General features: G+C 34.0%; 1 protein-coding gene across 7 annotated transcripts in view; it reads right to left on the bottom strand.

The window, feature by feature from the left end:
• Nucleotides 1-855: 855 nt before the first annotated feature.
• Pcdh7 (protocadherin 7) overlaps nucleotides 856-26290 on the bottom strand; it is a 380883-nt gene continuing 355448 nt past the window's right edge. For 4 of the 7 annotated variants that reach the window (XM_063240463.1, XM_063240464.1, XM_003467414.5 and 1 more), the window contains one exon: nucleotides 856-5120. In XM_063240463.1, coding sequence (XP_063096533.1) covers nucleotides 4744-5120 — 377 coding nt within the window. In that variant the 3' untranslated portion in view covers nucleotides 856-4743. The remainder of the gene's footprint in view (nucleotides 5121-26290) is intronic. The other 3 variants (XM_013149986.3, XM_013149985.3, XM_063240466.1) reach the window with 2 other exon arrangements.

The raw sequence follows: 26290 nt of genomic DNA, 5'->3' as shown, positions 1-26290 counted from the left end.
CGGGATTTGTGCTTTGAATAGGTAAGTTTTAGTAGTACTGTTGTGAGGTGGAACAAAAATTCCATTAATCTAGTAATATCAAGAGAAAATATTCTCTGACTGAGTTGGACGAAAGGTCATGACTGAAGTACTAGAGATGCATGTATTTAACTTCATAAAAAAGATAACCATTGTCAGTACAATTTTATAGCAAATATAAAGTGCAATAGTTAAAAATACTAATAAATGATTAAATAGAAATAAGATAAATGATCAAATAGAAATCTCGAAGAAGTTTCAACTAAAGAAAAAGGTGATTTGATCAAGGTAAACATTCTATTTTATATTTCAAACTTATTTTCTAAATTTCACATAATACAACTTTTTAAAGTCTGTAACTTTTCCCCCATTTGTCTTTAATTTACATTAAACAGAAATATTTCTTGGGCTGGAGATATAACTTAGTGGCATGGTACTTGACTAGGTGCTGGGCCAGATATCCAGCATCAGAAAAGCAAACAAGCAAACAATAATAGTAACAATAACAATAAATTGGTAACATATGCATTCTTAGAGTTATTTTTATCTTAAGTGAGAAGTTTCAGGACACATCAATCATTTCTCTGTGGACTGAAAGATTTGGGGACTATTTTGTTGAAACCAAAGAATCGAAGTTTCACTCCATTATCGCTTAAATTAGTCTGTCATTTATGCCAGGTGTACCCAGATAAATAATTGCTACCACTTTACCTTCCTTGCTTTCAGGTAAATTAGCAGAAAGTAAATCATCTTTCTTCACACTGGTACAGTCACTGGTACAATTCACCCCATGTCCAATCAGAGCAGAATTACCATTCAAAAGAGTACACTTACAAGTGTGAAACCATTTGACCATGTTATATTTTAATTTGCAGAGACAAAAATGACAAGCAATTTATTTACATAAAACTGTACAAAAGCAAATTAAATTATGTAAAGAGTTCATAAATATTTGGACGTGTGTTTAATACATTTCGCCATGTTTAGCATAGTTGCGTGCATAGTGACTCATAATAAACGATGATAAATTGTTCTCTGCTTCACTATCAACATCCAAGTAGCAGAACAATAGTCAATGATTAACATTACAAACAGATCGTACCACATTGAATGCAAGTGCTTTAAAATGTAGGGAAAGTTTTGTGAAAGGAAACCCTAGGTAGCTGAAAAAGTGATGCCTCCTCCAGACGTTCTTTTTTCTGGGCTTCTGCCTGGGTCACAACTAACCACCTTTACTACATTTGTGCTCAGCCCCGTTACTTTTATTTATTTATCTTTTTCCTTAAGGAAACGTTTAAAATGGCTTGGGTGTTTGGATTTCTCAAAACTGTTTAGGATGGCTGTTGGAGTCTTGGCAGTTGCTTCTTGTCTGCTGTGTCTTATCTTTGTGCAGTACAGCTTCCCAGGGTGGCCTTTCAGGCAGACATCCTTCGTACCATCTTAGCTCCTCCTCCCATAAAAATAATGCCTCTTTTGTTTTCTGACACTCAGGCAGCAGGCCAGTCAAAACACATACAGAAATGATATTTGGAGATAAAAAGAGCAACAGATTTTAGACCGATGCTATAGACATTTTAATACACATAAATTTTTATAGTTAATTTATAAATGTGCCTAATGTATGATGCATGCAAAAGTCCACTTGAAATGCTTGTGTACAGAAAATAACTATAGTTTGTATACTGTACAACTAAAATGAAAGAGTAGCCAAAAGAAGAAAAGTTCAAAATCAATATTTTATCTTGCAAATGGACTAATTTCACTCCTGATAGTCTCTTCGTATTACATTTATAATAAAAGTAATGGTTGCACCTTCCAGTGACATTTGAGCAGCCCGTATTAATATCCTAATTTTTTATGAATGAACAGTATACTTAAGACTGGTCCATTATCCGAGTTTGTCAGAAGGCAAATTTTTAATATATTATTTATTATTTTCAGAAAATAAACATGGATAAATATATAGGATCAAAAAGTTTGGGAATAGCCCATTTCCCCTCATTGTTCAAACCAAATAACCATTTTTTTTTTTACCATAACAACAGGTATATAAAAGGCACAGTTGCTTATTTTGCATTCACTCATGTATTTATTTTTTTGTTTCTTTTTATTGATTTTTTTTTTCCAAAAGCACTCTATATGTGGAGTGGCACCAGATTTAAACTATTCAAAATAAAGGTCATACAAACACAAAATATATTTCTGTGTCATGCCAGCTCAGTATATAATAAACATGTTATGGTAGCTAATTCTACTAGAATTACTGTGAATACTTACAGTACACTGAATTTTATTCTTTCACACCCATTTTAGTTCTAAAGAGAGGTTCACGAGTTAAATGACAATGTCATGGCTGTATTGAATGTGGTGCAAATATCATTGGGAAATGTGGATCCAATTAATCCAAAGGTCCAGTATGACCCGTATTAGCTTTACAGACAAGAGAAGGGTTTTAAAATAGAGTGAAATGATCTATCTAATGGTTTCAAGTGTCTCATAAAAGAAAAAAAAAAACACACTAAAAAACTTTGTTGAACATCTGTGTTATGCAATTATTTCTTTGTAACGTGCAAGAAAAATATGTATACATTTCATAAGTATCTTTAGAAGTATTTGTCTTAATAGGTACTTACAGATTATACAAGGCAAAACTGCTTTAATGCAGTTTCCTAACAAAGTACTAGAATTACATCTTTCCATAGTGTAAATAATAATCAAACATAAGCATGTTCAATTATTGATATTTTAGTCCAATGTTTGTTTCTATTACATATCTTTTTTATCCTACCTATTATACATAAACTACCATCAAAATGAAAATTCCATTTTAAGAAAGAGTATAAGGAAATGATCTTAAAACAGTACCCACTGAACAGAAAAGTGTTTTTCAGAGATAAGTATTTTGATGACATATAATTAATTATCAACCTATATTCCAGTATGCTTCACCTCGTAGTCTAAGAAATTCTGCAAAGCATGAATCTATCCAAAGCTACGTATGTCTACAGTTCACTAGGGAGCAGTCAAGGTCACTCCTTAACCAGATTACAAACATTCTGAAATGAGAGTATTTTCTCTCTTTACCGGTCATCTCTTATTCTACCAGATTGTCACTTGTCTCTGAATATTCAGCTTGATTTTTAATTTATTGATTCATATAGATCAAGTGGCTCAAAATCTGTTTGTCCCGTCTCTTCTCATTGCAATTGAAAAAACTGTGTTTTTCAACTTTGAGATGTACTTACGCTGAGAATATCATTGCCTGGAACTCATTTTGATTCATGTTCAGTCTGGATTTATTTAAGACATACCTTAAGTCCAGACACACCTTAAATAATGTTCAAATCAAATTCATTTGGGCTGCTGTCTTGTTTTGATGTTGTGAGTCTCAAAATAGTTCTAAGTCTGCGCTGCATTTGCAAGAAATGCAGTTGTGCTGTGTGGAAGTGTGATGGAACAGTGAAAAGTTCTAATTTTAAGTGTGTAATTTTAAAAACCATCAAGCATAGCTGGGATTAGAAGATGATCATAGTGGATTAAAGTAATAAAACTAGATAGTGTATCTTTCTCTACCTGATTACTGATAAGTATGATAATCTTTTAAAAAGTACTGTCTTCTGTGACACTATGCTGTGAACCTAAGCTTGAACCTCACCCATTTGCCTATTATCTTACCAAGAATATGTATCATTGATTTTTGTCTTTTTCTGAGCTTTCAAATAATATTCATTTTGAAAATAAATGTGTGTTCTGGGCATAGAGACCATGTAAAACAAACTAGTGTCTTAGTGTTTCCATATGTGCATGAGTTTAGTTGTTTTTTTGTTTTTTTTTTTTTTTGTAGTTTAATGGATTTTCATGTCAAGACCAAATCAACCTCATGATTTCCCTGATCTGCCATAGGATCTTTGGCCTCATAATGACACAATTGTTCAAGTTTGTTGGTAATAGTGGTCCCGTTCTGAAAAAAATTAATTATACAAGTAATAATTAGCATAATCAAAATGTTAGATTGGATGAGAATATTCCATGGATGTATGGAATTAAAGTTGATGCTCTTGACCTGAAAATAACAACATATGTCAATTTGGGACTTCAATCCCCTACTGAGTACTGTTTTGCCCTAAGTCTTTATTAGAATATTAAAGCTGTGATCTTCCAAAATGCTTTTTAATTGTCCCCCTTTATGGAACTTCAGAGGGAAGCTAATCATTTCAAAGGACTGCCCTTGATAGTGATAAACCATAATTTTGATGGTATGTCTGCAATATAATTTACCTGTCCTGCTTTTGTAAACCAGCCAGAAGACACTTGAACAAAATCAAAGTGACTAAAATCATGCTTTAGCTTAGGCAGTGATAATGAGAGTGTGTTGTGTTCTGCTAATCAGGCTTGTTACCATGAAAAAAACTTGCAACCATCTTTTTGTTTTGTTTTGTTTTTGATTTTTGTTTTTTTCCTTGAGGGTGGGTGGAGAAGAGAGATCAGGTGCTAGGGATCCGTGAGGAGGGTCAGACATGCAATCACAAGGATGGATTCTACATTGTACACTGCAGTCAGGCTTTCAGTATCACTAGATGCCTGATCTGGAGGCAGAAGTGGCAGGCAAAGCTTTGTCTCTTTGGTAGCCCCCTCTTTATGATTAAGTGGTTTTTCTGTATAAGGTTTTTGCCCCTATTTTCCTTCTCATACATGAAAAGAACATTGCTGTTTTTCCTCGACAGCCTACAGATAAACTTCTCTTCTAGTGAGAGTATTGACAGGAGATGGCTTATATTCCCCCGTTTTTGTCAGGGGAATATCCTCAGGGTTGGCTTCCTCATTTTTGCTGAAACTAGCTGCACTGAAGGTCTCATAGGATGAGGTCAACTTTTTGTTCAGGAGGTTTCTGTTGCGGTCACCCATGATGGCAGCCTCGCCATTGGCCAGCTTTTCTTGGCTTCCACGTTCATCAACAGGCATGAAAGTGGAGAGTTTGGGCTGGCTCTTCTTCCTCTCCGGAGAAGTGCGGACTGGCATCCAACAGGAGTCTGAGTGGCCATACTCGTCACACTCACGAGTGCACTTCCCAGTCAAGGCTACATCTGGAAGAGGCCTTGAATCTGAAACCAAGGAGAAGCAGCCATTAGTGTAGGGCGTTCCTCAGTAGGCTTCCCTGGTCTGAGACTCATCCTTCAAAAGAACAATTTTTACTTCTTATGTATTAAAGATAAGGTTTTGCAAAAAGTAAACATTACAAGAAGAGGAATGGACAAAATAATCAATATAAATGTGCGAAGTGATAGAAATACATGTACTTGTTGCAGGATGGGGCATGCAGACATTCTCAAGCAGTGCTGAGTATATGCTTATATTTCCAGAGGTACAATTTTTTTCTATGTCCACGATAAAATCATTAAAGATCAACGGATAACTTTCTACATCTATGTCACTCCAGAAATAGTGTGCATTTGTCAGCTCGATTTCTTCTTGCTTATGCATGAGTTATCAAATTCAATTATGCAAAACCTTATATTTAAAATACATTCTAAGACTTTAGGGTGACTGAGAAGTAGAACCTAAATTGACATCACAATGCATGTTAAAAGTATAAAGCAAAGTCATAGATACGGACACATTAGTAATATTACCACCATCCCTAGGCCATACCCTCCCTTACCCCACTGTGTTAAGGGACCTAATATGTGCTGTACTGTAATTCCTAAGTGACACTTAGAGGTACATATGCCATTGCTGAATTTTGAGTTATAAGGTGTTGGCTAAATACAGTGAGTTCTTGAATGTTTTATGAAAGAGCATGTGTTCCCAATTATTGGTGTAGCCCAATGAAATGGGCAATCTATCCTGCTTCTAAAAAGCTAAATGATTTCAAGGAAATTGCTAGGGATGAAAATTAAAGCAGGAGACAAGAAGTACTTGTGTGAATGAATTTGGATATGCTTCTTTTGGGGGAATAGTTATACATTTTCTTCCTATTCAAAATCTTTTCGAGGCCATTTTTGTTTAAAAAAGAAGGGAGAGAGATAAATGTGCATTATTCCAGCAGATCTGAAGAGAATAATCTGAAAAGTTTAATGTATTTTATAGTGTGTTTTATAGTGTTATATAAAAGAAACAAATGATTGCACTCCAGTATGTCTTATGGTACTTTGACCTCTGCAAATGTATTTATGCTAATGATTTTAATACACCAAATGCTGTGTAGTTTTGATCAGAATACAGGTTAGGGCTATTCAGGTTGCTTCCAATATATCTATCAAAGCTCTCCAATAGTACATGCCACTTTTATTTCAGTGATAGATAACTGAAATATTGATATTTTTTGTTCATTGATTTGTGAACAGCAGCTGGAGGATTTTATGCCATCTGCTGAGGGTTTGTAAGAAAATGCCAGTGGTATTCACCGAAAATCTAGAATTCTTTTATGCTTTCCTAAAGGTGAAATGTAAAGGTGATTAACTATTATAGTCACATATGCTACTATGAGACTTTTAACTGAGCAGATCCTCTTAATTTTTTCATCAGTAGAAAATAAATTTCTGGTTTTTAAAATGCTAAATTCCTTTTGCTGCATGTCTCAGGGACATATTTTAGGGCCATTAAAACCATACTATTGACAAGCTTTTATGAATGATCTTGGTAATCTAGTTGGTTTAAATAAGCAAATGCAAATTCTTTGGAAATACATCCTATTTTGGGATACTTCGCTTGAAGCTGACTTAAATTATTTGAATAAGAAAACACCTTATAAAAACAGAAAGTGTAAGATTAGAAATACTTTTTATTCTAACGTTCCCTTTTTTCTTTTCCCCTTCAAACAAATTCAAACTTTTTTTCTTATGATACATGAAAATAATTAGGAACTTCGGTACTGAAATTTAAAAAAAAAAAAAAAAAAACCTATTCTGCACAGATTTCCCAGAATTGTCTCCCACCATTTCTCTAAATTGATTTACATCTCATACAATGTATCAGTGTATTTGCAGAAAAGCTTTCACAGGTAGATATTTTTCAGAGATTAATTTGTGTTTCTAGCTTGAAATTCATTGCATGTGTTTTCCATTTGTTTGGGATGTATTTACAAACAACTTATAAAGCTCTATTGAGGCACTAACTCTTCCTACTTTTTCTCCAACTTATGTATATGAATTATCTGTAGCACATAAAAAATACATTCCTTTAGATCAGTGGTAGTGAGCCTTTTTGAGTTTTCCGTGATAGCAAACAGCTGGCTGCAGCACATGTGCTATAGCTTCACCCCCAGTGCTTTAGATTAACTCAATTTCCAATCAGCTATAATGGAGGTGCTTTTATTTCTCTCCCTTAGTCTTTACTTAATAGTCTAGAGCATTGCCTGCCAAAATTAATTTCCCCTTATTGTTTTTAGAAAGGCAGCTTGTCTTCTATGCCATCATCCACATGTGAGCTGCCACATCTCTATCCAAGAAGCATGACTTTTAATAAGGATCTCCTGTCATTTCCAAAGTCACACACTTGATTGGGGACCACAGTGGAAGTTGACAAGCCTAATTGGCTGAGACATGTTGCAATGTTTGTTATCAAATTTAGAAAATAATCAGGAAAGGCGATAAGAGAATCATCAAGAGCAATCAAAACTTCCACTCTTGATGACTAAAATGAATCATCGAAAGAAATGTCAATGATTAACAAATGTAATTTTAGTATGATGCAACTTAATAAGGTAAGGTAGGAATGAAATTGTGTCTTTTGTGTTTACGTAGTCTCTTATTTCAATTATGAAGACATACTATTCATTTTTAAAATACAAAATTTATGTAGTCTTTAAGAATTATCTATTACAATTCTTTATTCTTTCCATAAAGATGTACTTTTAAAATGTCCTAATTTGTTCGTGGTGGGCGATTATAGTAACTCTTCTTACACTTCCATTGCAGAATGTGCTGTTAACATCTAAGAAAATTATTTTATGATTCAGTTTAGAAATAATTCCTTTCATTTTAATCAAAAGGTAGACAAGAATGCAGTTAATCATCAATGTCACTACTTAACAATGTCATAATTAACAAATATAAATACAGCACATTCTATATGAAAATATAATAGTGTTCCTTATAAGCAAGTTCCACAAGAAAGTTGGTTCTTTGGAAGCATTTTGATTTATACTTTTCCCTCATTTAATTATCTCAAACTGCAAGAAAACTGGAAGCAGAAATGCTATTCAGCAGCTCCTGTTCTTGTATAACATCATTTGCACATTTGGGGTTTATTTTGAACTAATTATGCTACATCCTAGAATCATTGCGTCATTTTGGACAGCTGAAGGCCTTTCTTAGGCACAAAGTTAATTTCTCTCTCAAAAGTCATGCCAGGTGTGGTGCCACACGTGCCAGCAATCCCAGAACTGAGATGTCTTGAGGTAGGAGAGTTGCCATGAGTTCGAGGCTAGCCTGAGTTACATAGTGAGTTCAAGGCCAGCCTGAAATACATAACAAGGGCCTGTCTTAAGGAAGAAGAAGAAGAAGAAAAAAAAAAAAAAAAGAAGAGAGAGACAGACAGAAAGACAGAGAGACAAAGAGAAATACAGTTGTAAGCCATCGTAACAATGACTACAGCAAATAATCCTAGAATAAGTCATAATCTGTTAAATACTTTTCAGCCCTTCATTACTTTTATTTATCACTTAACCCAAATAGCAAGGCGGATACAAACACAAAGGGTCTAACTTGTAGCTGAGATGAAATGATAAGTGATTTGACTTTCAATGTAATGTTTTTGCATTATACTATATTAGTCATATGTAAAATATAACAGCTGAGTGATTTAAAAGTCAATTATTGGCCAAGGATTTAGCTCAGCAGTATAGGCCCCTGACTGGTATGCGAAAGGTGGTGAGTTCGATCCCTGGTACAAAAAAAAAAAGAAGACAATTATTGCTACCCATATCCGTAAGAATAAGTTAAAATCCCCTAGGAAAGGAAATAACAAGGAAAAAAAAGCACCACAGAAAATAGATGCCACAAGATGCCACACATTTTATTTACTACTGAGTAAAAAAATGGTGCGAACTCAAAAGTATAAATCTCCTAAAGCAGAGAAAACCATATCCAAATGTAATAAATCAAATTCTCCCCTGAAAAGAATTCACCCCTCCTCGGCAGGGAGATGCACCAGTGCTGAGTAGATGCTGCTAGATAGTGCTACAGTGACCTCAACAAGAACTGACAGACAGATAATACACACGATCATTAGAAATAACAAGGAAAGCCCAGATTTAGAGAGGCATTTTCTGTTTCCAGAAGCTGCCCTACACTATTCAGAAACGATTAGCGGCGACATTATTACAGTAGAGCACAGTGGACTCATTAAGACTCTGGAAGACAGCGCTGCACCAAGAAGGATTTGGAGTCTGCTGAGTTGCACATTCTGCTAGAATCCTAGCAGCCCTGCTCCACGGCCTTGACTTGGGGCTGAAGATATGTGGATCTTTTCATTTGCTAAAAGAACGCATGATGTGCTGTGTTATCTGTAACATATAGCTACCTCATTTTTCTGTCTTTCTTTAAAGCTCATATGCTTAAAGATGTATGCATCATTTGCTTTTTTCTTTTATTTAACTGAGATATATAAATTATCCAATATGCAAACATGAGATATATCAGTGTGTAAACTTCTCAAATGTTCATATCATTCCTCTAATTTGTTCTTTGTAATGAAGTACAAGCACAGTCTTAATATTGCTTAACACAATTCTGCAAATAAAAACATATCTTATTCCTTTGTAGAGAGAGAAAAGGTGGACTATTTTCCCATTTAAGTAGTTGTGTTTCTTTTTAATCTTGTTTAATTCCACATATATAAAGGTTTTTTTTCTTTTAGAAACACCTTAGGTTCTTGTCAAGGTTGATAAACTAGAAAAGGGCCTTACAAAAGATTAGCAAGAAAAGTAAAAGATGAGAACCAATATTTCCAACAGACATTTTATACTGCTTTTATTTTAGTAGTCCAAGTGTATGTACTGTGTCTTATTTACTCAAATGATTAAAGCAAGTGTTTTACTTTAATATAGCTATCAAAACTGTGAATTTTCACTTTATGTGACAGAACTTAGAGTTAAATAAATGTCAGTTTTACCTTGTTATTTTGAAAATTATTATTGCAGTAGCTAGAATCTATGAGTAAGGAGAAAGATCTGACAGTAGTGTACTATCTTGGATTGCCTTTTTTAAATACAACCAGAAGATCTTTGCCTTTTGCCAGTTTGAGAAATTTGGCAAGACTAGGTAGGCAAACATGACAGATCACTGTGGAGTATTAACTGCCGCGACAGACAAGCAGTTGACCTTTGGAATGTGTGAGCACTTTCTGGAAGACAGTCAAATGAATAGTTCTGAGTTTCTCAGATTGTGAAAAGCAGGTTGAGATCCCCAACGGCTGTTGAAAATGATCACAGAGACTCTTGGCCTACATAAGTTAGAGGAGAGTATTTAGACCATCTATTTGTTCATCCCTCACTTGCGGGTCATTTATATCCCTTTCTTCGAAGGGCAGCAAACTTTCAGCAGTAGATTTGGAGTCACAACACTGAGATTTTAGGCTTATCCAGCTAGAAGCTCTGTGACTTTGCATACGGTATCCCTGAACTTCCTGTTGTGCTTATGTGTAATATTCATACCTAATGAGTCAACATATATGTCGTACACAGTATGATCTTTGTTACCGTCTAGGTGTCCAATTAAGTTTATAGCCTTTGAGTACATTTAAGGATTCTCTCTGTCTCTCTCCTTCCCCACGCCTCATGCAGTTTTCCTGGAATGAGATGGATATATTTAAGGAATACTCTCGGAACCTAAGCACCCTATATCCAAAGCCTCATTGTATTTTTGTAGCTGTGTGGGGACATGAGAGAATTTGCTTATCTGTATAATGACATAAGAATGACATAGTGAAATAAACAAACCTTCAATAACTGTTAGCTCCCTCAGGCATACACTCTCATCTGAATACAGTCCTCAGGCTCAGAAAACCAAAGGTATTACTTTTCTAATAAAATTACCACAAATCTCATTTGAACTATTAAAGGCTATCATTACTTTCTATTTATCTGATATAAAGTGATTGTTTAATCTATTTTACTGTGGAATCAGGAGGTTTAATTAAGCACAGAGTTGTTGGCTATCTTAGATTCTTAAATTAATATGATCTCACTTTTTCTAACATATGATAAATTCTGAATTTTAAAATCTATCTGATCTCAATGATTTCAGATAACTTATTGTAGATTTGAACCTATTTTTTAGCTAAAAGGGCATCTATTAAGATTTACTTTTTCAGTCTTACAAATGGAATTATACTGATAAACATCTAAAATACATTATGGCTATCATCTATTTAAGTAAGTATGTTTGCCACCAAGTCCTACTTACTCTAAACCAGGCATCTCCCTAATACTTGCTTACTATGAAATGTTAAAGATTTACTAAGTATGCAGCATGTACCCATGTTTACAAACTAAAAAGATCAAATTCATGGTCAGTCACTTCTCTTGAAACTTGACTGTAAGATACAGGGCTGCTCATCTACTATCTTGCTTTGACTTTGCATAATATGAGGAGTCTAAGAATAAGAAATTAATTCAAACATCAAGAGGAAGCAGTGGCACCATTTTCCAGAGAGCACATAGTCTAGCCTCTCAGAAGATGCGAAACCACTTAGGAAGGAGCTTCAGGCTGCCTAGCTGTCTCAGCCAAGCTTTCTGCCAGGCAACTCTCTAAGTCTCCAGCTCTCCACAGCGTGAGTGAGCAGGCGAAACTAGCGGATCCATGAAGCCAGTCCACAAAATGTACTAAAGTATGCTAGTTTATCTGGGGAGGATTTGTTGATGAGCAATAGATCACTAAAACAACAAACAAATGTATTATCTGCTATACCTAAACAGCTTTAAACAACAGCATGAGATCTAGAAAGCAATGCATTCCATCTCTTTGATCTTCCTTTATCATGAATAACAAACTGACCAATATCACTGCAAGTGCAACCTTTCAAAAGAACATTTTCAGAGATGTAAGTACTTTTAATTAAGAAGTTCAAACAGAGGCTTTCTGTATAAAGCTATATTAATTACAGGATTTCACTCAGTTGTACCTTGGGGTGCTCTAGTTCTGGCTGATATGATAATATTAAAATGTTTAAACATGTTTCAAAGCATCAGCAACTTTCCCCAGTACCTTAGGCCAAAGTCAGTTAAATAACAATTGAATGTATCCTAAGAAGCATTTACTGCCCTGAGGCTTAGAGTGCTGTCATCCTGAATGTGGCATTGCTAAACACAGCGTGAGTGTACATGCCATGTCTCAACGAGTCTTGCTAAAACAGTTCAAACATGTATCTATCTGCTGGTTGGCACCTGAAAACTGTACGCTAGCAGGTAAATGTACGGGGACCGCTTGAGAGTGATCATTCCGTGCAGATCCAGGAACGTGGCTGCACTCTTCTCCTTCATTTCAGGCCTTCATGTGAAAGAAAAGAAGGGAATGAGGAGGAGGAAGTGCTGGAACTGATCTGGGCTGGATAGAGAGAATTTATTAAACCCACAAAGAAGTGAGGAACATTTTAGCTCACAAGTTACCCAAGGATTGCCCTGCTGAGAACAGACACAATTTTAGAACATTCATATTTATTTTCCTATTGTAACAAACATGTTTTTCAGATTTCTATTCTAGGCTACTGTATTTTCTTTGATCAGCAGATTTAGAGATCAAAGACTGTATTAACGTGGTAAAAATTGGAAATATTGTCCCCTCTCACAAAGGCAAATTTGTATTCACAGCATAAAATTTATGTGAGGTTTAAATTTTTACCTGAATTACAGTTGCATTTTTTCCCAGCATCTTGGTAGATGGCAGAAACAAGGTACAATTTAACACAAAGAATTCTACCTCCCTTGACCTAAAAGTTAAGAAATATTAAATGGTGCAGTACTCATCCTCAAGAAATAAAAAAATATTAAAAAAATTTTTTTTAATATTTAATGACAGTGGTGACTGTCATTTGTTGACAAAAAGATTTTTTAGAAATACAAATACTTAAATACTTTTTGATGTAAGAACAATATCTTGATTATTATGTTAATATTTTAAGTTATATAAATGCCACAGTCTACAAATTCCAATAATGGTTTATGCTTATGTAGAAAATCAGTGCTTAGGGACACTACCTGATTGCTAATCAACAATTCATAAAAATTTTCCATCTTAAAAATATATAGTCAATAGTTGTTTCAAACCAGTGTCTTAAAGTTTCATTTATTTACCATGGAAGGGAATTAGATTCTAAATTAATGAACTTAAAAACAGTATTAATCCAGGTAAAATTGTAAGTTAATATAATTTGTTAGCTGCTTTATGTTGTTGAACTGGAAAGAGTGATGTAGCTAATACTAAAAGAGTTACAAGGGATGGGAGTTTATATCAGTGACATAAGTACCTGCCTGGCAAACTTGAGGTCATGAGTTCAATCCCTTGTACCAAAAAAACAAAAACAAAAAACAAAAACAAAACAAACAAAAAAAAAAGTTGTAAATTATCAAGTTTAACACATTTTGTAGTAATGATCCACAAATTTCAAAGTTCTGACCTAAGAAAGCAATGATCATTTACTGGCATGATAATTTTATTCTTTAGCTTTCTATATCTATTAATCAAACATTCTTTATAGACATAAAATTGTTGAATACATGCGCTAAAACAATATACTATATGAGTGAATGTTTACTGTAAATATAGCACTCATAGGCACTACTATATCATCTTTTGCTGTAGTGTCATTGAAAGCAATGGGAATTTTTTATTTGCTTCCCCCTTATGTTCATGTTCACAACGTAAAAGTTTAATAATTATATAAAGAAGCTAAAAAGAAAATCGTAACTTATTGGAAGTTATTTTATCAGACTTTTTCATCCTATCTATGTCATGAAAACCCGTGTTTCTAAACATTGAGGAATTAAAAAATAGTTTCTGTAATGTTTTTTCATTAAATATCTAGATGCTTAGCAAATAAATTGATAAATGGGTTAGATTAGGCTTAAGGACTATTTTTAGGAAGAAATGTATCACTACTATCATAAAAATATGATAGAAGTTACTTACTTTGTTATTTTACACTTTTTTTATGTGTTAAACTCAAAAATGGACATATTATGGCTCAAACCATGAATGAAATAGAATTATAATGCAATCAATTTTGTACAGTGGAAATCATAGCAATTTAGACTTACAAATATAATTTCAATTTTTTCTTAAGTAGCAAACACTATGATATTCTTTTTCTTTCTCACTGCAGTGATCCTGAGAAGCTACATAATTATTTTAATGATATGGCTGTTTCCCATTCTAAACTCTTTGCTTGGGAGTGCCTGTAGAAACATTTCACAAGTCACACAGAAAAGCTTATCTAATTGGAAATATTCCTGTAATAACAAGCTATGTGGTAACAGATTTCTTTAGCCATTGTGATATGAGAGACAAAGATTTCCCCCTTCTAGAAAGGTTTCAAGTAAACAATGAGTTTAGAAGTGCTACTGAGAGATGTGTTTGAAAGCAGTTGGGAAGAAACTGAACAATCCTTTACGGTGATAGATACAATGTTTGAAATGGTGGCTCCTTAAAACTCTGATCAATAAGCTGATCAGTTAGAAACTCAAGTTTGCAGTCACAATTAGGACCAAAAGAGTGGCGAATTGCTCGCTGCCACGGAGGCAGGGGAATGAAAGGAAAAGGAAGGAAATGACCTTTAGTAAGCAGCTAACAAAACCCAATGAGCATATAATGGGAGGAGAAATCAGTGAAGCAATGCTGGCTCAGTCTGTTTCACTGACTTTTGCTGGACATTGAAATGTTTTCTTTTCATTGACTCCTTGTAGTTTTGGAGAATGGTGGAGTCTCACTGTTGAACACTCTTGCATCCTGTGAGGGGTGGAGAAACAAATTTGGGAGATCCCCAACACCTGCCTTATATTTTCCACTCCAAATGAGCTCAGAGGCAATTCCAGAGCTTTGTGTAGGGATGCCCTTTGTTTTTGTTCTCAAAACAGGCTTGTAGGATGTTCCTTCCAGAGATGCATGCATCCTAAACCCTGGAACCTGTGCAAGGTTGGGAACATGCTAAAGAGGACTTTGCACCTGAGATAGTATTACAATTGTTAGTTCGTTATCATTAACAGAAGGATATTATACTAGATTATCTAAGTGAAACAGTTTGTAATCACAGAGTCATTAAAAGCTGAAGTGATGGGGAGAGGAGTACGCAATGTCAGAGTAAGGTGATGTGAGAAACATTCAGTCTGTCTTTGCTAACTTTGAAGAAAGGAGAGTCAGCTACAAAGCGAGGAATATGAGAAGGCTTTAGAAGCTGGCAGGGCAAAGAAAAGAATTCTTCACTGAAGCCCCCAGAAAGGAAAACCGCACTTCCAAAATTCAGATGTCAGACTCCCTACAGACAAAATTTCTAATATTTTTTTGTAGTTTTAAACTCTTAAGCTTATTGTAAAGTTTTCCATATGCAAAAGGGACTTAAAAATATGTTTTCTCTGATCAGAGCAAGCACAGCATAGATTTGCTACCCTTGATCTCTTCTACTCCTATTTCATCCATTGAAGGAAACAAAGATAAAAAATTTAATTTTCACTCTCCAGCGAGTCATGTGCATCTAATTTTGGTAGTATGCCCTTGAGAGTTTTCACACTGCACTTTGAGAATTCCACTTAATCATCATAGTATCTAATTGCCCATGATCATTCATGTATGATGAATCCACATACTTTTTTGTTATTGTTGCTTTTGTTGTCCAGTAATATGTAAAGGACTCACTTTTTTGGTTAATATTTTGTTGTTCCATGATTCAGTGATAGTTGCCTGGGGGACTAATTCCAGCAATCACCTTAAACCATTCTATACTTGGAAGTGTGATACCCAAAAACAGATAAGAGAATATAACATAATATTTACAAAGTATAGAGGCAGATAGCAGGACACACCATCAAAGACTACTTTATAAATTTTATGGTATGTTTTCCTAATTTTTATTGCCTGTTTTTCCCCTGCTATTTTTTGAGCTGGACTATTTCCTTTTTAGTGATTACCAGAAGTGTTTCTCTAATCTTAAAAAAATGTAGACTGTTTTCAGAACAGTAAGTAAAAAATAACGTGTCTCAAAACTCAGCTTCATAAATTTCATTTAACTTCAGAACTCCTGATTTTACTCAGGAGGCCATTTGGGATCTGGATCCTGCCTGTCTCTTCAATCTTACCTCTTCACTGTCTATATGTTCTCAGCTGCTGCTGCAAGAAACAGAGCTAGTTTCTGTTATGGAAAGCCTCGTCCTGTCCCAGGCACTTCATGTTAGTGCGATGCTTACTATCCGCCTTATTATCTGTCACTCACGAATCCTTCAAAATCGAGTTCTAGACACTCTCCTTGAAAATTTCTTTAGACCAGGCTAATTTATATTTTTTTTTACCTAAGTTTTTTTCTTTTCCCTGAATTTTCCCATGTGGTAGCACTCAATATGTTGTACTGAAGTTTCTTTGTTATGCAACTTTTTTTTAAATTTATTTTTTATGGATAAAATAGTGATAATTTCACTATTTATTGACATATTTCTTGATATATTTTATAGCAAAACATTCAATAATCATACTCAGTCTAGATGTTAGAGGTTAGAGGAGGCTGTCATTGGAGGCAATAGAAAAATGCCAGAAAAAAATCCTATACTTAGTGGTTATGATATGAATTAGTGGTCATGGTATGACTTAGTGACATACTTATTGGTCATAGATATAAATTAGTTTGCTAAATTTCTCTAGTTATGAGTGATAGCTATTTTGCAATTATTTTAGTATTGCCAGGACCTCTGATTAACAGTTTTATTTGTTACTTAAGAATAAACTAGAGAGGCTGGGGATTTAGCTTAGTGGTACAAGCACCTGCCTAGCAAGTACAAGATCATGAGTTCAATCCCCAGTACCAATAAATAAATAAATAAGCCAGACACATAATTTATTATTGACTTATATGGAGCTCATTTATCAGATACATTTTTCTAAACCATAGAATCATATAAAAACAGATAAATAGCATAAAGCTATTATCTTTCATTCTTGTAATAAAGGTGCTTTTACTAATTTTTTAACCACTGGACTACATCCCTATATTTTCACACACACACAATTTTTCAGATCATATCTCACAAAGTTGCTCCAGGTGATCTTTAACTTATAAACTTCCTGTCTCAGTCCTGGGATTGAAGGCATGAACTACTACATTTATTATTATGAATACATTCTAATGTGATTTAGATAGAGAATGTGATATCCAAATACATTATCTTGAACTTTATTTGCCTTGTGGTAGCAATCTATAGGATACATTTTAAATGGTTATCATTGGTTTAGATCAATACTTTTCAAATGAGCATTACAACCTCCAAACTGGAAGTTAAATCCACTTAAGAGGCATAAGCTAGTTAAGACAAAACTTACATTATTATGTGAAGATGTGAACTGTTTTTATATGTGTGCATGAGTATGTGTGTGTATACTTGATTCCTATATAAAATGAATTTCTTATTGTGGGTGAAACAAAAATATCTATATAATTTAAAACATATCAAGGACTGACCATGTAGCTCAGTAAAACACCAATTGCTTAGCATATGTAGGGACCTGTATTAGATTACCTAAATGAAAAAAGTGAATAACCATATCAAACAAAAAATAGTGCATTCTTGGCTTTTACGAATAAACTAAATATAATTATATGATATTTAGTATAGTTGAGTATAATTTTAAAACATACATTAAAATATCTTGATTTTAAATAATATTTAGCTGTTATTTCAAATTTAATTTCAGTGACTAGTTTTATTTTTATTAAAAACATCTTAGAAAACTGAAATAATATATAACAAGCACATCCTCAACAGTGACTTGAGAAAGTCAACTGTAAATACTTTTCGATACCTTAAAATACTATGAATTTATAGCTAGTTTCCAAGATTTCAATTTTCTAGAATTAGATATAATTGTGACATGATTTCTTATAACTCACTTAAATCTTTGATAGATGTTGATTTATTTCAATCAGCAAAATGCCAACAGATCCTTTAGAAAAGGACTTAATGTGATTCCTTAAAGTCATATAGACATTAAGATGTAGGACACATTCGAGCTGTCTAATTGTACTGCTGGTGTAATGCCTAAGTATTAACCTGTCACAATGTCAAATTATATACATTTAAGCTTTTTCTTTAGTGAAACGTGTCTGCACTTAACAAATTCATCGTGTAAAAAATTCAAGAGTGCAATTAGAATGTCATCTCTCCAACAGATGATTTAAGAAATGCATGAATCAGAGCTTAGCAGTCAACATAATTTCATAGATAATCGTGGCAAAATTATGGTACTGCAACAATTCAAAGGAAGTACAGTGCGGCTCGCAGACAGTGGTGATCAACTCATCTCCACCATCTGCTGCACACGCTCGTTATTTAAGTCTTTGTGTGTGTGTGTGTGTGTGTGTGTGTGTGTGTGTGTGTGTGTGTTGTTGCCAGTATTTCAGTTCAACTTTGCCAGCAGAAGGCATCACATAGGAAAATAGGTTTTCCACAGTGTAAACAGATTTTCCTATGTGTGCAGTGAATTAGTTTGGCTGGCTATCTTGCAGCTCTTAGAGAAAATGGACTGGTGGGAATTCATTGCAGCAAAACTTTGTGCATTGGCCAGTATCTTGTAACAACACAATTGAACGAATTTCTATAAAAAAGATAAAACCACAAGAATTGTAACAATGAGAACGATCACAGAAGCATATGCTTTGCCAGTGTCCCTCTAATGATTTCCTTAAAATGTATGGCACTGCCTGGATTGTGCTCCATGAGTACTTAAGTGCACTAGCTGGAAAAAGGGGAGCTCTGCTTCCTAATTTGGCAGTCTTTGCTGTGCCGATAAGCTGAAGGCCTTTAGCCTTGAACTTGCTCTGGAAGGATGTAGAACTGAGTAGAATTTTCAGTGTGGAAAGGAAACAAAGAGAGATGTACTTTACTGAAGAAAATCAGCATGAAAGTTCCAGGCTCAGGGAAGAGGTCACTGTATTGTGAGGCCATAAACATTCATTCCAAATACATTCATTCATGCATTTGTCAAATATTGATATACTAGATATTATCCCCAAAGCTTTAGATATAACTTATTGTGTATCACCCCAATTATTCTAGTGAGGGAAACTAAGAAACAGAGAGGTGAGTTATCCAAGAATGTACCATACTGTGTTACATGCTTACAAAACCAGACAGTCATACTTTAGAACTGTGTTCTTCACTGTGTTCCACAGCATCTCAGTGAATAATGTGTAAATATACTATAAACTCTGGCTGTAAGTTCACAAAAGAAATATCATCTATAGCTAAGCTGAACTGAAGTTGGAAAGCATCCTCTATCCATGGAAGAAGCTGGGTGAAAATCAGTTTCCCTGGATGCCAGAGCAAGTACTTGCCACTATACCAAAGTCTTATCTTGAAATAATAGGCATATTTTTAGCTTGGAGAGATAGAAGAAAAATGAGCACTTTAAGTGTGAGGGAAAATTTAAAGGCCAAGAAACCCGGTGCATCTTGGATGCAACCCATTTTTCTTTTGATTTCTCTCTCACAGCTGACCCTTAGTTGGTCTTTGAATGGGATGGAGAATTTTCTATCTGAGTCAAAAAAAGGAGAGTAAATTACTGGGTTGGGAAAAACCTCAAACTTCTACTATTATTACAGCCATATTCAGCTAAGGAAAAGCCTCATCTTTAAGGTCTATTTTAAATTTTACATTGCATTGCAAGAAGACTGCTCGATTATGAGGTTTGGGATCATTGTTGCTCCACAGATAGAAAATCCATACTGGAAAACCACAACGTACTGGGTTCAAGTGAGCATGAGTGGAGAGATGCAACTTTTTGGTGAATTTGATATGAAAAGTGGAAACAAATACTTTAAGAAGGAAAATGTATGATTTAAACAATTATTTGTAGTGCAGAACATTAGGTAGGACACAGAAATCATAATTGGGTTGGTTTAATTGGGAAAGACTAAATGTTCAGATTTCTTGAGATAAAATTAACACAAAATGATATCTGGGCTATATTTAATCCCTGTTCTTTGAACTGAAAAATTAAACAAGTAATTGAATGACTATATTGTTGGTTTACTTGAGAATATATAATTACATCCCAAACTAAAATACAACTTGCAGGATAGGAAAAACTACATATACTAATAGACTGAAAAAGTAATGTTGTCTTCAACACACATACCTTTTGAATTTTTAATAAACATGTCTTGGAGCACTAAAAACAAAAAAACTACACTCTATAAACCTTCATTTTCACTTGTGTTTGTGGATCACTGATTAAAAGAGTGGGAACCAAGCAAAAAATGTCTAAATAGAGTTTATATTTGCCCACTTGCCACTGAGTTTACCACTCCGAGGTGATTTGAGTATTAAATGAGGAACTGCAGACCTAGTGTTTAACCTGAAGTTCCGCAAGCACAAAGGAACTCAGTATATTTCGGTGCTGTTATCACAACTGCTGTTTCCTAATCTTTCATATATTCTCTGCTTAACTATATTTGAATGCAATAATACTAACTTGAAATTATTGACAGTCACATGATTTTTTTGGCAGGAAATAAAAATTTTAGCGTACTTAGCCATTGAGTAGCGGAAAGCAGTAATGTTATTCATATGTGAAAGATAACAGATTCTTGTCTTCAGGTTATAATTTATAGTACCAAATTCATTTGCTTCAAATAAGTCCCCCAAAAAGGTAGAAGAAAACAGGATAGCTTATAATGTTGCTCATTTTTAAATTATTTAAATTAATAAGTGTTAAAATGTGTATTAGAAGAAGCTTAAAAGACACAATTTCACTTCAAAAATTAGGTACATATCAGAATGATTTCTTTGACAGTTGGCAACATATTTTAAAATTACTAGCTGTTCAAAGTTAACTGAAATTTTATCTTTCATGACATGCTAATATATAATAACAAAGACCAAAAATAATAATTAGTACTTTCATCTACTTAAGTATGTATTATCACTTTTCTCCTAAAGAAATAATTTTTATATAATTACTATTTTGTACATTTTTAAATCACATTTTTTTTGCTGCTCAACTTACTTTTTTTCATATGGAGATATGAGGTAGTAAAATTAGAAAATTAAAGAGAATGTTTGTTTCAGTAGGGTATAATTGACAGCTTATTATTGGGGTGGACTTTATAACTTTTTTCAGCCTTTTTTTTTCTTTTTCTTTTTGGTTCTGGGGATCAAACTCACAATCTAGCACTTGCCAGTCAGGCCACTGAGCTAAACCCCAAGCCCTTTTTTCATTTTTTTTTTTTTTTTTTTTTTTTTTTGGTAAAGGAGTTTTATTTAAAATATTTCAAATAGATTAGAAAGTTTTTAAAAGGTGAAGAATCCCAGGTAAGGGGTATCCAGTTACCTTCCAAAAAGGGAGAAATAAGAAACAGCTTCCTGCGGAGTATGACACTGAGCTATATCCTCCAAGATTCAAGAGCAAACACAGAAGAATTTACAAAGAGAAAACAAACATCTGCAGATGTTTTTCCTCCAAAGTAACTGTCAGGGAGAACATCTTAAATAAACTACTAATGCTGAGAGATTCATTTACCAGGTAGGCTGCATTAAAAAGTGTCATTCACCTATGCCAATTGTTATCCAGTCAAAACAAGGAAGAATTAGCTGCCCGTGATATAGTATATGGCTCTCAAAGTGCACATGGGGATTTGGCAAGATTAAGAACGTTTGGAATTGCAGTCAGGTTCCACATTCAGCATAAGACAGTCTGACAAAAAAAATGAGTAGGTATACATTATTCATGAATTTGGAGAAAAAGTAAAATAAAATTGCTTATACTGTGTCTAGATAGTTATAGCTGAATATTCTAAAATAAATCAGACGTGGTTTTTCTTCCTTTAAAAAGTAAATAAAATTTCCAGCTAAATAGTGATCCAGATGTAATGATAATATTATGTTGAATACTTAACCCCAAGGCCACCAACCTATAAGAAAAAAAATGATCGTGAACTTTTACTCACTGGGCAAGACATAATTAAGTCTGCTACCATGTAGATAACTATGAAAAGATATACAATTTTTTCTTTCCATAAAATGGAATTCATTATATTTGAATCATCAAGGTATTATCATTCTATTATTTACTGTAAAACTAAGTTTCATCTCCTTAAACTAAATGAATTTCTTTTTAAGAGAAATATTTAGTTCACGGTTGTTTCAAAATATTTACTGTTGATTTTACTTGGAGGACATACATTAAAAGACACAAAGATATAAAAGTCCATAAAAATAAAAACATCACAAATTGCAAAGTGTACAGAGATTAGAATACTTCAGCTTGCTGCAAACCTCAGATACCTCCTTAAAGATATAGCTTACTTTTCAGTTCGTTCTTCTTTAAATTTTTAAGCAGTTCTGTACAAGTGATAACTTTCTAATGTGTTACTTTGTAACTAAAGAAGCAATAGCATAGTCACTGATAATGGTTTTCTTTTTTGCATTACTTCTTCCTGTTATTCAGTTATGTAAAAATAGCAAAACAAACAGAAACAAAATACAAGAAAATAAAGCCAGATAGCTTGCTAAATTAGGTGATATCTCTTAACCTCCAAATTTGTATTAAATGAAAATTTTATTCATCATGAATTGAGTTTGGTTACAAATGCCTTTTTATCCCGTGGCAGTATTTAGAAATGAAGATGAAGACATTGTACAAAAGACACGCCAAACATCTGGTATGTCTTTTGGATATCATCACATGAACCTGTGAATAGTGACCACGTGCCTGTTACATTCAACACACACAATCATTAAGATAAGTAATTGAGCTGTCATAATGAATGACGTGCATTTATCCCTATAAAGTAGTAAGAATAGCTTGGGGCATTCAGAAGACTGAAGAGTGTAAACTGTCACTAATTATCCCCGTTCTCATCATAGAGATGCTTATTTAGTGCCTGGCACAGTTCAGGGCATCATTTTATAGAAAGAAAAGGAAAAAGAGGCAAGAATTGCTATATCTGTTTTCCAGAGTGTTGAAAATAAGAAAGAGATGTCAAATGACTTGTCTAAAAATCAAATCTGGAAAGTGAAAGACATGTGAAGGATTTGGCTGACACAGGCCTCCTGGAATAGATATTACTGCTTCTCTAGTCTTACCATTTAGCCAGCGGCTTACGCGAGTTATTTCACCTACTTAGCCACTGATTCATTCTACACTCATATCTGGACACACTATGAGAAAAAAATGACATTGTGTGTCTCAAATATCTGTATACATACACACAAGAAGTTTTCAACAGAGGATGTGTCCTGCTTTTATTATTTACTCTTTCCATTATGCCTAATTTCAGTGAACGTATGGTAACAAGGTTTATACGCAGAACAAATAATAGAAAATGAAGCAAGAAGATCAAAATGAAGACCAATGATAGGAATCTAACCAGGAAAAAAATCAGACTGGAGAAGACCAGAAAGACAGGCAAGACAGAAGTTAAAAGAAGAAAAATTGGAAATGCTGAAGGAAGGAAAAAAGGAAGGTAGGAAAGGAAATGAAAACAGAGCTAAGTGAGGTAAAAATGGCAAGAAATATGAGCGAAGTAAGAAATGGGAAAGAGAAAAAAGAGCAAAACACAAAATTATAGTTCTGTATAAAGATTTTAGCTTAATATTTGCTTGTACAAAAGTATATGAAATATGTGTCTCCTTTTATACAGGTTTTTAATTTATCTTTAACGTGTGTGAATTATGTGTAAGCAATGCCGACTCTCAAAGGTTACAGACACATGACACCTTCATGTGAATCTGAGCCGTCAGAAGGTATGTGACAGGTAGTCCCCTTCCGTCCTGCCTGTACGCACAGGCTGTCATCCAGGCTAAAATATAATCTAGAGAGCGACTCGAGGACGTTAGAAATTGGCATGGAACACACTGGAACTGGGTGAGTTGCCAATCATATCCTGTCATAAAGGAAGACACATAAATATCTATAAACTAATTCTAGATTCTATAAAATAAAACTAGATTGTAGTCACAAATTAATAAAGCAAAGCAAAACAAACAACAAAAACCATGGGTAGAGCATAAAAAAAAAAACTCCATTAGGAAAAATTACTGTTGATCAATTATGTATTCTCCAGAACATTTTGTATTACCTATTTTAAAAAGTTTTGATAATACCTCTACACATGTTCACTGGAAGAAGGATAGTCTCTTTAATAAATGGTGCTGGAAAAATTGGCTCTCCACATGCCAAAGACTGAAACTAGATCCATCCCATCACCATGCATAATACTAAAGTCTAAAAGGATCAAAGATCTAAATATTAAAACAGAGACACTAAATCTACTGGAAGACAAGGTAGGTAGAAGTCTTGGAGACATAGGGATAGGCAGAGAACTCATGAACAAAATGCAAACTGCAAGGCAAACACTTAAAAGAATCAACAACTGGGATCTTATATTATTGAAAAATGTCTACACTTCCAAAGACATCACCAACAAAGTGAAAAGAAAACCCACAGAATGGGAAAGAATTATAGCCAGCAACCCCTCAGACAAAGGACTTATATCCAGAACATATAAAGAATTGAAAAACATCAAGCCCCCCAAATTCAAAGACCATCTCCAAAAATAGGCATCTGAAATGAACACACAGTTCTCAGATGAAGATATACAAATGGCAAATAAATACTTGAAGAAATGTTCACCATCACTGGTCATTCGAGAAATGCAAATTAAAACAGCATTGAGATTTCATCTCACTCCAGAAAGAATAGCTGCCATCAAGGAAACAATTGTTAACAAATGTTGGCGAGGATGCGGGGGAAAAAGGAACACTGCTCCACTGTTGATGGGAGTGTACACTGGTGTAGCCACTATGTAAATCAGTATGGAGATTTCTCAGAAAACTAGGATTGGAAGTTCCATTCAACCCAGCTATTCCCTTCCTGGGTATTTTCCCAGAAAACCTAAAAAGCTCATGTCACAGTGATATACGTGCATCCATGTTAATAGCAGCTAAATCTTGGCTAGGCCCATCAAATGCTGAGTGGACGAAAAATATGTGGTATTTTTACACAATGGAATATTACTCAGCTGTAAAAAGGATAATCTTGAGGCCTTCATACTGAAATGGAGGCGACTTGAGACTATTCTCATAAGTGAAATAAATAAGAATCATATTTATAAATATCACACTGTGTCTCTAGTGTAAAAAAACAATAATAAATGTAGGAGTAATAAAACCCAAAATGTGTAGTTGCTATTGTCAAAAGGAAAGGAAAAGAAAGTGTTCTAAAGAATATAACTGCATGTGTGTTTAAGTGTGTAGGATTGACAATCATATTCCAAAAATGTTGGATCATTGAGCAGAACTGTTTGCAGTCTCACTGTTTGAATGTTCAGTACGCGTGCTTTGATTTTGTAACTTGAACAACTATTTTTAAGATGACAGTATGTAATTTGTCAACTTGTGATTTCTTAGTGTTTATTTTATTTGTTATTTTTTGGAATTTTGTATTACTGTTTCCCTTTTTTTCTGTTTTGCTTTTCTTTTCTCTTTAAGTTAAAAAATGTTTCTAATAGCAATCAACAAAAAAGAGGAGCCAACAAGAGCTGTTAAGTATATATAACAAGATTTGTTCTTTATTTATTTCTTTTCAAATGTTGTGTCTTGAATATTCAAATGTAGCCATATAAACTTGTATCCTGCCCGTCTTTCTTATCTTAAGTTCTTGTTGCTCATTTGCAGTGTCAGTGCCCACATTACGGGTGCTGATATGTATTGAAGCCTTAACATCTAAAACGCACTTCAAAGAATGTACTACCCAGTTGATGCTGTTCTTTTTTATATTGTCTTTTATAAAAGATTAGTAACACTATGCAAATTTTCCACTAAAATCCTTTTAAAATTGGGAAAAATGATAGATTAATTTTCTTCAATGAAAACATTTCTAAATGACTTGGCTAGGAGGAGGCATATATTTTAGAACAACATTTACAAAATGTTGAGAATTGTTTAATGTTCCAAAGAAGAACAGCTAATGACCTAAAATTAGCACAGTGGCTGATTCTAATTCCCTTTCAAAGTAAATCTGAGTGCTACAGTGACTGAGTCTCGTTTTAATTTACACAACTGAAACTATTTTGTTGC

This window comes from Cavia porcellus, unplaced genomic scaffold (genome assembly GCF_034190915.1).
Source record: "Cavia porcellus strain 051 isolate PalLab524CR breed Dunkin Hartley unplaced genomic scaffold, mCavPor4.1 scaffold_30, whole genome shotgun sequence".
NCBI classification, from domain to species: Eukaryota; Metazoa; Chordata; class Mammalia; order Rodentia; family Caviidae; genus Cavia; species Cavia porcellus.
Note: the sequence above shows the minus strand (reverse complement) of the source record. Positions and strands in the feature narration are given on the sequence as shown.